Source organism: Mesoplodon mirus (assembly GCF_964341445.2).
Source record: "Mesoplodon mirus genome assembly, contig: HAP1_SCAFFOLD_1512, whole genome shotgun sequence".
Taxonomy (NCBI): Eukaryota; Metazoa; Chordata; class Mammalia; order Artiodactyla; family Ziphiidae; genus Mesoplodon; species Mesoplodon mirus.
The window spans coordinates 51,218-64,638 of NW_028294657.1; the positions used below are offsets into that span (position 1 = coordinate 51,218).

Below are 13,421 nucleotides of genomic sequence, written 5' to 3' on the forward strand. Positions count from 1 at the left end.
CTGTGTGTCTGTCCTGTCAGGTAGCTTTGCCATCCAAGCAGGTTGGTGGGCCTGGTGCTCCCACAGGAAGTCTGCAGACCAGGCTGGTAGGGGCTTCCTTTTTCCAGGAATAGTTGCTACTGGTATGCTTTCCAGGTCACAGGTTGCCTGGAGCTGGGTAGTCAGGGGCACAGGCCTATCTGAGATGTCCTGCAGTCAACAGGCAAGACATGACAGGTGGGGGTCCTGGAGCCCAGGCCACTCCCTTCAGGAGAGTCACCGAAGACGCCATATCCCAGGGGAAAAGACAGGTCGTGTGTAAACTGGGAAGCAGGGGTGCCGAAGGGCTGAGAAGAAAGGGGGACTTGGAGTCCAGAAGACGCTGCTCCTGCCGCTCCAGCTCACACGAGTCGCAAGTTCAAGCGAGGCTGTAGCTGGTCCTCCTGTCGGAAAGGGAAGAAACCAAAGGGAAGGAGGACGTGGGTGGGGCCCCGTGGAAGTGTCAGTGGCTGCTCCTTGTCTCTCTAGCAGCTCCTCCCCTTCTCAACCCCGTGAATGAAGCTAAAACCCTGTTCTCCCGAGTCCCACCAAGCAGTTCCCCATCCACCTGTTATTCCCCGAGTGTAGCGCATGAGCACAGTAAGACGGGCTGGAGTCCCAGGCCGTCCACAGCAAGCAGTGAGGGACCCATGACAAAGCCACTTTCTGCCTATCGTGCGTGGTCCTCTGTATCTACATGGACTCGTGTTTGTAAACACATGAGCGTCGGCAAAAACGTGGACAAGGCTCGTGAACGTCTGCTGGACCAGACGTGTTGATACTGCAGCGCCTGCTTGGCCTCAGGCTCTGGGCTGAGCTCTTGGGACGCAAACATGAAGAAAACAGACCCAGCTTTCAAGGTCCCCCCAGTCCACTGCGAAAGCCAGACAGTGAGCAGATCACCCTCGGGCAGTGGGATGGGGGGTGGTGGTTCGCAGGGGGAAGAACAAGGTCAGAGAGAGCTGCTCGGTGCAGCCTGCGGCGGGGAGAGCGGAGATGGCTCTCAGGCTGGAGGGTGGTGCCATCCACCGGGACCGGGGCACAGCAGGAGCAGCAATTGGGGAAGAAGATAAATTCGGTTTGGGGCCCATTTAGACTGACTGCCATGCTTGTGGGACATCAGGTGGAGGTGACCAAATGAGAGCCGTGCACATCTGCATGCCTCCCGGGCGTTGGCAGCCCTCCTGTGTATACTCGTGTGCGAGAGGTGCCTACCTCCCAAGGGAGCGGGAGCTGTTCCGACGTGGCACCTTTGGAGTGGGGCCGACCAGGAGGATGCACAGACCGATGAGGATCATGCAGGTGGGTATGGCACCGATGAGGACTTTGAGGGTCACCACTACCTGTTCCGCCTGCTTGCAGGCTCCTGGCTCATACCCCGCAAAGCTGGGGAAACACCATCCCATGCATCCAGCTCAGAGCCTGGCTTCCTGACGGAGGGGTCCCAAATGCCCAATCCCATGCTATCCTGAAACTTGGATAGTTTCCTGGCCACATCAGCCTAACTATGGTGGATGGAGTGTGAGGGAACGAAGACACCAGGGAGGAGTTCAGAGAAAGCTGAGAATGTGGGAAGCAGAGGCTTCAGAAGGGGTACAGCCACCAAGAAGGGCCCCTCCCAGTCATGTGCACAGAGAAAGCTAGGGTGGAGGTTCCCACACACCCTCCGGACCCACGGGTGACCCCTGGCTGGCTAAGGTGGGGGACTCTGCCCTCTGCTTCCCACGCCGCTAGTCTTTTGTGCCTCTGGTACAGCCCAGCTCTGTGACTCACTCCAGGCTGAGAGTGGAGAGGCCCAGGGCGCCTGCACCTGAAAGCTTGGTGAAGAAGACATAGGATGAATAGAAGATGGTCTCCAGCCCTGGGCCGTGCTGGTGCTGCAGCTGGAATTCATCCACCACATCTGGAAGCATGGACCTGGGGGAGGGGGCTGCAGAATTATCCCTTTTATCCTCCCCACAGCCACCAGCCCAGGAGCTCTCTGGGGACAGAGAGTGAGTCAGATTCACCCCTGGGTCCCCGCTGCCCAGGACCGGCCCACAGAGTCAGGCAATATTTCCCCAACACACAGCTGTCCACCATTCCTGCCGCCTGGCGCTCTTTCGGGAGGGCTCCACAGATGGCGCTGGCAGCCTCCATCTCCCGCAAGGCGGGGAGGGCCCCTCCCCAGCGCAGCCTGTGCACAAGGCCTGGGACAGCAGGTTGATGTGAAGGAGGAGGGATACCCAGTAGGAAGGACGTGAGGCTCCCACTCCCATTTCCCTTCACCCAGCCTACCAGGGTAGCAGCAAGGACACGGCAATGCTCACGCCAGATACAAAGGCCACGACGTATGCCACGGGTGCTGTGGGCACAGCAGCCAGCAGGATTGCAAATGGCACCATCCCCTAGGGAGACAGACACACTAGCTGCTCCCTCCACCTGCATCACCCCCCCTCAACGGCTCTTTGATGCACCCACTCACCGCTCTACTGATGACCCCCTGCGCCTGGTCCCCTGCTAGGCACTGAGCACTGCCGGTCCCCAGGAGGCTCAGGCTCCCAGGTCACTGCCCCCCCCCCCATATCCCTCCAGGCCTTGCTTCCTGCCTCACTCACAAAGATCCCGAAGGCCGACATCCTCTTCCCAAATCGCTGCAGAACCCACTCCCACATCGGGGTGCTCAGCACTGCCGAGACCTGTGAGCGGACAGAATCATCACAGCCCAGGACACGCCCCCTGCGCCTGTGCCTGTGCCAGGCCCTCAAAGCCCTGACATTTAGGAGGGACGCTCGACGTTGACCTTGCCCCCTGGCTGGAAACAGTGGCTGTGAACTTTATGACCCTGGCCCCAATTCCACCCTCGGCTGAAATGCAGGTGACGAAGACCACAGCAGAGTCCAGAACACTGACCACCGGAAGTCCGGCCACGTGTGTCATGGCAAGGGTCACACATCCCCAATTCAGGCCCCCGAGCGCCCTTGCCTCTACCGCCCCAGGTCCCCTCACCAGGATGGTTATCACCAGGCTCTGCACATGGTCATGTAGCCGGGAGGCGTGTGCACAGAACAGGACCAGGTAGCACTGCTCCACCTGAGGAAGTCGCCAGGAAGTGGGCGTGTATGGGAAATGGCAGAAACGTGGAAGTCAAGGGCAAGGCTAGGGTCTCAAGTCTGGCCTCCCCTTTGGGACCTCAAGCGTCCGGTTCCTACCGCCATCACGCAGTCCCCTCCCCAACGAAGGACGCTTATCCCTGACACAGGTATAAATGCCATTCCTAGTCCCCCTCCCCGGCACAGCTGAGAACCACCCGAGACAGCGTCAGCTTCCTGGTGTCTGGGCCCTGACCCTCCCCAGCCCCACAAGCTCTAGGCAGGTTTCTCTCCTCCCAGCACCAGCCTCGCCAGGCGCTTGCCAGCCACTGGTTTCTCTCTGGTGCCGTGGGGACGAGAGACACCTGAACCTACGCAGGGCCAGTATGGCCAGAGCCAAGCCAGTGGGGATCAGCCTGGCCAGAGGTACCTGAACGGCTGATGAGATGAATAGGAAGGAGATGACCAGCTTCAGGTAGGGCGGGTGCCGGACTGTGAGCCGCAGCCCAGCCAGGAAGCTCAGGCCCTGGCCGGAGGCTCGGGCAGAGGCATCTGCAACACAGGAAGGGGACATCTTGGCTTGGTGGAGTTCAAAACCCAAACCCACACCCAAGAGGAGCCCGGCCGCAGCTTCCTCTTCCCACACCCTGCCTGCACCCCGCACCTACCCGGTTGCTCCTTCACCCCCAGGCAGAGCAAACTACTGCACACGGGGTACGTCACAGCAACCACAGTGGCTGCAATGGAGTAGAGACGAGTCTGTGGGACAGGACAGGACCTCAGTGCGGGTGATGTCTCCAACCCACGGAGGTGGGGATACCCAGGGGCCGGGCAGGAGTACCTCCCAGTGGGAGCAGAGGGACCCTCAGCCCAAGCCCAAGGATGCGGGGTGCCCCTCCTCCCAACCAGCCCAGCAGGAGAGGGAGATCTAAGGGCCCAGAGTGGTCCTTCTGCTGACCCTCTGCCTCCCGTGGGCATCCATGCCACCGTGGGTCTAAGCCCCGTTTGCCACTCTCTCTCTTTTTTTTAAGCAAACGTTCATTGGGGCTGATTTCTGCGTGCTAGACCCTGTGGTTACAGTGATGAATAAGTGATCCTGTGCATCCACAATAAGGGGCTTGGAGTGGGTGGGGAGACAGATCCAGGAGCAGACAGTGTGATGCATGATGACGCAGATAAATGTCAAAACCAGAACGGTGCTACCTAGCATGCAGAGGAAGACACATATGTAATAAAATACATTCAAGGCATGCATGGGAGTAACAGCCACCCAATTCAGGACAGGGGTTGCCTTTGGTGGGTGAGGAAAGAGGGAGATGGGCAGGGCTTCACCAGTGTGGAACCAGCACAGTTGCACAGGGTCCCACATTCAGAAGGCACTGCACTTGGGAGTTAATGCTCTGCTGTCTTGAAATTCGTGATGATTTTATCTATGAATTTGTGTTTCGTAAGTGAAGTCGATGGAACAACAGAGCTGGAACTACCAAGAGGCACCTGAATGCTTCTCGCCTTGGCTCACACGAGGCTCCGCCTCCCGGGAGGGGTTCTCAGCCTCCTGCTCCCTACTTCTTGGCATCCCAGGCCCTGCCCAGCTCCTGCTCTCCAACCCAAGGCCACTGCCACCCTCTGTTCCACCCTCACCCAGACAGTGACCCAGTAGCTTTGGGGAGGGCACTTGTAGAGGCCTCAGTGGGGCCTAGGCATGGAAGAGGGGAGGGTGAATCTGCAGGTCGCAATCCCTCTGATCCCAGGCTCATAGCACCATGATGGGGTTTGAGGGCAGCTGGGCAGAGTCTCTCCCCGACCCTGACTCAGGCAATCCCTAGACTGGGGCCGTGGGCCACGGGAAGGGGAGACTGACTTCCCCGCTCTCTCTGGGGCTCTACAGCTCCACTTTGCACTGTGCTCAGGCACATTCTGTAGCTGGGCTACAGGTGGGTCTGGGGATGGGGGGTACACAAGGACTTCATTGTAATGTTTTCTTACGGGTGGTGAACCATGGGTGTTGGTGGTATTATTCTCATACCATTAATTCCCAAATGTCGGTGGAGGTGAGTGATGTCATTTGCTTAAGGAGAAAGGGCTGGGGGGTGGATAGAAGATGAACTTGATGGATAAATAGAGGCACGTCCCCTAACTGCTGAAAAGGGACCTGCTTTGAGGAGACACGAAGGGGTACTAGCCCTTTCACACCGGGGGTGGGGTTGGCGTTGGCAGTCACCCGTTCAGGGATGGGTAGGACTGGTCATAGGTCAGGTTTTGCCCAGGGCTCTGCCAGGACACCAAACCGTTCTGCTGTCTCTCTCCCCTGTCCCTGCCTGTGGCCCTTCCCCACCGCATCCCTTCTCTGGGGTCCGCCTCCTCCCCTCCAGATGGCCTGCTGATCTGTTGTCTGACTCCATGTTTAGAAGGCACCCAGCAGAAGCAGAGTTAGCAGGGAGGACGGAGGGCCTGGGCTCAGCTACAGGAGCAGGGAAGGAACGAGAGGGCATAGTGTGCAGAGCTGAGCCCCCAAACCACCATGAAGAGACCTGGGGGAGAAACGGCCCTGGAAGAAACAAGTGACGCGAAACAGGGATCCCAGTGGGTCTGGGTAGCCTGGGCACTCACCGCGTTGGAGGAGATGGACACTTGTCCTGGGAGCGCAGTCTCCTTGCACCTGTGGGACCCGTGGGCACCAGACACGATGAGTCCATGGACAGTGGCTCCCATCAGCGTCCCTGCCATCTCCAAGGTCATCCCTGGGACACAGCGTGGAGCAAGGTGACAGCTCGTGGGGCCAGGGGCAGAGCCATCCCACCCCACGCACCCCACGCCTGCCTGCACTCACGGTACACGGTGGCCGAGTCCCGCTCCCTGGGGCTGGGGGTCAAGAGCATGGTCAGTGCCGTGTAGGGCACCTGGAAGAACTGAGGCACCGGGCAGAGTTTAGGATGGCGCCTGCCACCAGACTGCCAACCCAGGCCAGCAGCTTCCTGAGGCCAGGCCTGCGCCAGGCTGGCACGTCCCTACTGATCCCCTCAACCAGGAGTTAGGGGCTGAGGGACAGGAGGGGCACCCAGCCTGGAGCCCACGAGAAAAACTAATGGTCTTTGGCCAACTGGTAAGCGGGTGGGCAGCGGGGACCTGGACCCCTATCCCCAGCACACACACACTTCAGAGGGGCCTCCAGCCAGCACTGGGGTTCCAGGAGTCCAGGCCGAGGAAGGGGGCCACCTGCTTACCGTGGCCAGGGCCTGGAACAGGCAGTAGAGGGTTGTGTACCAGAGGCCGCGCAGGCTGGTGAAGGGGGGCAGGAACCACAGGAAGAAGGAGGCCAAGGCAATGAACGGCGTGCAGCCCAGCACCCTGTTGAAGCACAGCCCAGGTGGAGCGCCCCGCGGCATCAGGACAGAGGATGCAAAGGGTGGGCCTGGAGCAACCTCACCCCTCTGGGTTCAAGCTCTCGGCCCCTGGAGAAGCCCTGGGCTGGGGCTCTCAGGGTAGGTGGGAGCCATGGAGGGTGCGAGGTGGCCCAGGGTGAGGAGGTAGCCAGGAGTAGGGGCTGGGGCACTTAGTGGCTGGGTGGCGCCATTCCCTGTTCCCGGGGCCACAGGCAAGTCACATCTTCTCTGTGAGACCTTCCAAGACACCCAGCTCAGCCTGGCTGCACTCCTAGACCCCCAGGGCCAGGCCTGCGACTCTTGGAGGGTTTGTCCAGCTCCGTGCCACCAGGTGAGGGAGAGGTCTATGGACACCTGCATGACTCAGTCAGACCCAATCCACTCCTGTCACCTACTGTTCAGACTTGTCCTCTAACCATCCACTAAGCAGCAGATGTGACAAACACAGTGACCTCAAGCCAGGGGTGGGTGCCAGGATCCTGAGGACCATGGGGCTGCTCACCAGGGCATGAGTCGTCCAGACCCTGTCCTCCTGCTTCTGTTGATGAAGAACCCAGCCAAAGGGTCGGCAGCTGCCCCAGACACCTTGCCTCCAAACAGGACAAGTGACACCTGGGCAGCAGGGATCTGAAAGGGACAAGGGAGGGGATAGCCAAGGCCCGGCAGAGTCAGAGAGGGTGTCTAGGCCTGCCCGCCCATCAGGAGGAAGATCTGGGAAACTGACAGGGGCCAGAGCCACAGTGCAAAGGTTTTTTGGTCTCTTCCCCAAGACAGGAATCCAGAGAGCTCCGAGGGCATATGTGCACCAGTAGAGAAGGGGGAGGGAGTGATAGCTGTTCCCTAGCACATTCCTGTTATACTTATGCCCGGTCACTTTCGGAGAAGACTTGAGAGATCCTCCCCTGAAGGGCTCAGTGCAAGAAGCGTGCACTGAAGCTGACAGTCAAAGGCAGACCTTGTATTTCACAGTGAAAACGATTTATTGATTTTTCTGATTACATAAAGGATACACTCTAATTATAAACACATTCAAACAGTACAGAAAAATATTGAGCAAAGCTCATCTGAAATCCCACCATGCTGAGACAACTGCCAGGAGTGTTTTGACCATCCTGTCCTGCGTTTCCTTATGTGCATCTGCAATTTATAATTTTACACAAATGGGATCGTATCAGCGTCATTTTAAAAAATCACAGAAAGATAAATAAATCATGGATACCTTATTAATAAGTCCTTTTTTGTTTACCCTCTATCCTCCACCATTCCCTCCTATAGCCAACATTAACACTCTGGCGGATATCCTTCCGGAATTTACTTTCCCCATGCTCATCCTTTAATCATGTACAGACATATATACATCCATATACCCATGCACCCACATATATGGGGCATGTTTTTGTTTTGCTAAAATAGGATCATTTTATATACCCTTCTCTAAAACTAACTTTTCTCACTTGACAGTGCATCATGGAAATCCTTCTGAGTCAACTGGTATAGATCTAACTCATTCTTTTGAGTGACTACACAGTAGCCCATTATGTGGATAAAGCCCAACTTATTTTCCAACTACTTCTATATTTTGGGGCATTCATGTTGCTTCCCACTTTTCCACTACAAACAGCCTGCAGTAAACATCCTTGAGGAGGTTGCCCTCAATAGCATTTGTTTTTTTCTCAGGCTCGGGTCAGAAGTACCATCTACCAAGCATGATGGGGGTGGAAGTAAAGGTGGGGTGAAAGGACCAGACACCAAGGCAGACGGAAGCAGGGGGCCCCGAGGCTGCTGCCCACACTCACCTGTGCCACATCGAGCAGGAAAAGTTGCAGGTAAAAGGCTATGGCGCTGGAGGCCACCTGGTTGGGGACCCCTCCAATGCCGTAGCACACCTTCGTACAGAATGAGAGGCGACCAGCTCCGCTGTCCTGGGGGAGACACAGGAGCTAAGCCCCCACAGACACCCAACAGCTCCCTCCAGCCCCCTGACTTCCAAAAGCATCCTGAGGTCCCTATGTCTTGAAGGCTTTTCCAGCAACCTCTCAGTCCTAATTTGTCCCAAATCATCTTAAAAGGAAGTGAGACAGAAAAAGGAAAAAAAAAAAAATCCTAAACCATGACCTCTAAGCATTTCCAGGGGGAAGTTCTTCCTTATATTTCCCCACAGTGCTTCCTGCTGCAGTCTGTTTTATTCTCCAAGTCAGCAAGCCAGAGTGAACTGGGGGTCGGGAGGCCCCTAACTTTGCCACCAGCTTCCTGTGTGGACTTTGAATAAATCACTTTATCTCTCTAAGCCTCATCTGTCAAATGGATATTCCTGCCAACTTCAAGGGATTTTTTTTTTACATCTTTATTGGAGTATAATTGCTTTACAATGGTGTGTTAGTTTCTGCTTTATAACAAAGTGAATCAGCTATACATATACATATATCCCCATATCTCTTCCCTCTTGCGTCTCCCTCCCTCCCACCCTCCCTATCCCACCCCTCTAGGTGGTCACAAAGCACCGAGCTGATCTCCCTGTGCTATGTGGCTGCTTCCCACTAGCTATCTACTTTACGTTTGGTAGTGTATATATCCATGCCACTCTCTCACTTTGTCACAGCTTACCCTTCCCGCCCCCCCCCCCATATCCTCAAGTCCATTCTCTAGTAGGTCTGCGTCTTTATTCCTTTCTTACCCCTAGGTTCTTCATGACATTTTTTTTTTTTTGCGTTACGCGGGCCTCTCACTGCTGTGGCCTCTCCCGTTGCGGAGCACAGGCTCCGGACGCGCAGGCTCAGCGGCCATGGCTCACGGGCCCAGCCGCTCCGCGGCATGTGGGATCTTCCCAGACCGGGGCACGAACCTGTGTCCCCTGCATCGGCAGGCGGACTCTCAACCACTGCGCCACCAGGGAAGCCCTTCATGACATTTTTTTCCCTTAGATTCCATATATATGTGTTAGCATATGGTATTTGTCTTTCTCTTTCTGACTTACTTCACTCTGTATGACAGACTCTAGGTCCATCCACCTCACTACAAGTAACTCAATTTCGTTTCTTTTTATGGCTGAGTAATATTCCATTGTATATATGTGCCGGATGTTTTGATGAGCAAATGAGGCAATGGCTCCGGGAGCTGATTGTTAAATATTCGGGACTTTTGCAAGCCAGTGATTACTGGCAGCCTGAAATTGGCCATGGTGAGAGTATTTACACCACAGAAATCAGTAAACAGCAAAAATCAGAGTTTCTTTTCTGGAGAGACTGTTTACCAACCCACCACTAAAATGAAGTAACGCTTATGACCCCAAATAATATGTGTGTGTATCCCTATATATATATCCCTAAGCTACCCAGTGAACTCCAGACTCAAACTAAACTGTCTACTCACAGCCCCACATGGTTGCCAAACAGGCATTTCAGCTTAGCATGGTCAAAACACAGCTCCTGGGCCTCCCTGGTGGTGCAGTGGTTGAGAGTCCGCCTGCCGATGCAGGGGATACGGGTTCGTGCCCCGGTCCAGGAGGATCCCATATGCCGCGGAGCGGCTGGGCCCGTGAGCCGTGGCCGCTGAGCCTGCGCGTCCGGAGCCTGTGCTCTGCAACGGGAGAGGCCACAGCAGTGAGAGGCCCGCGTACCGCCAAAAAAAAAAAAAAAAAAAACCACAGCTCCTGATTTCCATCCCATTGTCTTAACCTCTTAACCCTGTCGTCCCGTCCCCATGGCATTAAATAGCCCCAGTGTCCACTCAGCAGCTCAGACCACAAACCTAGGAGTCATCCCTGATTCCTCTTTCCCAATTCCCCTAATCTATCAGTGACAGCCTCCTAAGTGGCTTCTCTGCTTCTACTCTCGTTCCCTACTATCCACTCTCCATCCAGCAGCCCAACTGATCTTTTCATAACATAAATCAGATTGTGTCTCATCTCTGCTTAAAACCCTCTAACAGCTTGCCATTACAGTCTGAATAAAACTCCAAGTCCTTCCCATATTGCCTACAGGAGGCCACCCAATCAGCCCCCACTCCCTTTCCCACCTCACTTCAGATAGCTCTCCTCTACCATGGTAGCCTCCTCCTTCTTGTTACTCAAAATGACCTTTTCTGTTGCTGCCTCAGGGCCTTTGCACTTCCTGTCCCTTCTGTCTGGAAGGCTCTTCCTCCAGGTCTTTGCAAGAGCTGACTCCTTGCCATTCAGGCTGAAGCCTAAATGTCGTCTCTTTAGAGAGGCCTTCCCTGACCACCCAAATCTCTCTCTCAGTTGTACTAACTACAGGATATATTCTTATTCATTTTCTGCCTCTCCCCACCAGCATATACACTCTCTGAGAGCATGAGCTATATAACTTTGATTCACCACCATGTCCCCAGTACCTAGAACAATGCTGGGCATATAGACAATATATATATTTGTTAAAAGAATAAATGCCATGAAGACACTGTGGAAAGTGCTATTTCTTCCAAAGACGCTGGGAATCCTTCTCTTTCATCTTTTGCCCGGGGATGGGAGGGGAAGTGGCGAGGCCCGTGGTTTCACCCATTTTTGTATCTTGCCAGACACCCCAAAGGAAAGGAAGGTCTTCCCAGATAAGGGTTTATCCAGTCCTCTGCACTCTGCCTACCCACACATGAGGCAGGATGTGGGCTTCTTTTCTGATATTTTTGTGAACACTATTTCAACTTCCAGAAAGCTTAACAACAGGCAGAATCCAACATGATAACTCTCCCCCCACCCTGCCCCCTCCATAATGGGACCCTGGTTTCCCACTAAACATACCTATCAAGTTTCTGATACATAGAAGGCACTTGAAACAGACATTCCAGCTGAAACTAGGTATATGATACAATCTTGGAATCTTGAGGAAGACAGTTTTACCTACTTAAATCATAAGCCCTTCACAGTCAACTGAGATCAAGTTTGAGATTTAGACAAATTCGACACATTTGAATGCAAACTCTGTCTGCCATTTCTAGCTGTGTGACCAGGACAAGGTACTCAGTGTGCCGAGCTTCATTTCCTCACATTTGAAATGGGGATAATACACCTCATAGAGTTGGTATGAGAATGAAATGCTAGCATTTCATGGACCATGTTTCCCCTCTAGCCATTCATCTCACCCTGAATTTCTAAATTTCCCTGGGAAGTGAGAGTCCCCAGAGGGCCTCTTAATCTTGCTTGCTTTCTTGGAGGCCACAGTCTTTTGCTCCGAGGTGCCGGGAGAGGAAGCACTGAGTCAGCATAGGGAATTGAAGCCACAGACAGAATGAACGCGTTGAGCACAGGGCGGGCAGTGGATTTTTGCACTCGGCGGGAAAGTTGAGACGTCCTAACTCCTCTCCAACACAGCCACCCTGAATGACATGCACCCCAGCCCCATCCAGGGGATGGGGGGAGGGGGGATGCGAGGGGCTGAGGGCGCCCCTAGGTTCCCGCCTGCCCGCCACCCTCACTTGGGAGCCCGGTTGCCAGGAAGGACATCTCTAGAGGCAGTCTCCTCAAGGAGAGCCCGGCGCCTGGAGGAAGCCGGGTTTGAGAGGGTCGCTGTGGCTGCCCGCAGCACCTGCCCGGAGACTGGGGAAGGGAGGCAGCCTCCTCACGCACCACTCAGCGTCCTGCCTGCCCAGGGTGCAGGGGGCCTGGGGAAGACCTGGAGTGCGGTGGACAAGAGCCCTAGACTGGCCCTGGCCTCACTAGGTGGAGGAATCAGCAGCTTACTTCGCTTGCCTAGGACTCGGTTTCCCATCCTGTTCCCTTTGGGGCTCCCGAACACCCTCAAGCCTCTCGGCTCTCAACTGTCAAACCCTACCAGGGGCAGTTCAACAACCTGGAGGCTTGCCGGGGCTGGCTGAAGGCCTACGCCCAGACGCCCGGAAGGTCCCGGGGCCCGTCCGGCCCAGCGCCCGCTCTGCGCCCGGCTCAGCCTCCAAGCCCCTCGCGCCCCTCGCTTTGCGCTCACCGAACCGGGCTCCAAGGTGTGCGCTTCCGGCGGGGGTGGCGGCGTGTCGACTGGCGGGGCCGGGATCCCTTCGGGGGACACTGCCATGGCGCACGGCTGCACGCTCTCGGTGTTATCGCCCGGCCGGCCGCCCCCGCGGGGAGGGCGGCTCCCGGGCCGAGAGGGCGCGGCGCGAAGAGGGGCGGGGCGGCGGGCGCGCCCCGGGCCGGGGGCAACGCGCGGGAAAACGGGGAAGCCGCGAAGTGCGCGGGTTCGGTTTCCCAAAGTGAAAAACGCCAGAGCCCACATTTGCCGGGGGAAAGGCTGGCCAAGTCACTCGGGACCGTTTTCCTTGGGGTAGGTCTCCGAGGGAGGGAGTGAGAGCCAGCGGCCGTTCGCGCTAAACTCGCCTGCTAAATCCTCGTGAAAGCCGACAAACAAATTCATTAGAAAAACGAAGCAATAGAATTGACCTGCTCAGACTAAGATTGTGGCTGAGGAGGCTTACAACACTCTTTAAAAAATTGATACAGGATGCCCGAAATACACATTCTCCAACCTCATACAGACAATGGGTATGGCCATGTAACTAAGTCCCGGCCAGTGAATAAAAGCTGAGTGGTGTAGGCAATTTCCCAGAAAGGTCCTTAAAAGAAAGGGAAGGGGTCACATCACATACAAAATTAACTGAAAACCCATCACAGACCTACGTGTAAAGGCTAAGACTATAGAACTCTTAGCAGAAAGCAGGAGCATGTCTTCATAATCTTGGGTTAGACAAATGTTTCTTAGACAGGACGCCACAAGCATAAGTTGGACTACATCTAAATGAAAACCTTTGTGTTGTAACCTATGCAACCAGTGAAAAGACAACCCACAGAATGCGAGGAATGTTTGCAAATCGTAAGGATTTGTTCCGGAATATATAAAGAACTCAAAACTAAACAGTAAGAAGATAGCCCAATTAAAAATTCGGTGAAGGATCCGAATAGATATTTCTCCAAGATAGACAAATGGGCAATAAGCACAGGAAAAGA

The 13,421-nt window shown here is 55.2% G+C and overlaps 1 protein-coding gene across 1 annotated transcript; it reads right to left on the reverse strand.

Moving 5' to 3' along the window:
* Positions 1 to 261: 261 nt before the first annotated feature.
* LOC309798061 (sphingosine-1-phosphate transporter MFSD2B-like) lies at positions 262 to 13,104 on the reverse strand. The gene is made up of 14 exons (XM_082646385.1): positions 12,406 to 13,104; positions 8,269 to 8,394; positions 6,975 to 7,099; positions 6,314 to 6,437; positions 5,920 to 5,998; positions 5,700 to 5,830; positions 3,758 to 3,848; positions 3,520 to 3,641; positions 3,007 to 3,090; positions 2,616 to 2,696; positions 2,296 to 2,405; positions 1,792 to 1,935; positions 1,234 to 1,404; positions 262 to 422 (listed from the first exon to the last, which is right to left on the reverse strand). The coding sequence occupies exons 1-14, from the start codon at positions 12,691 to 12,693 to the stop codon at positions 398 to 400; spliced, it is 1,701 nt and encodes a 566-aa protein (XP_082502511.1). The 5' UTR covers positions 12,694 to 13,104; the 3' UTR covers positions 262 to 397.
* Positions 13,105 to 13,421: the final 317 nt, after the last annotated feature.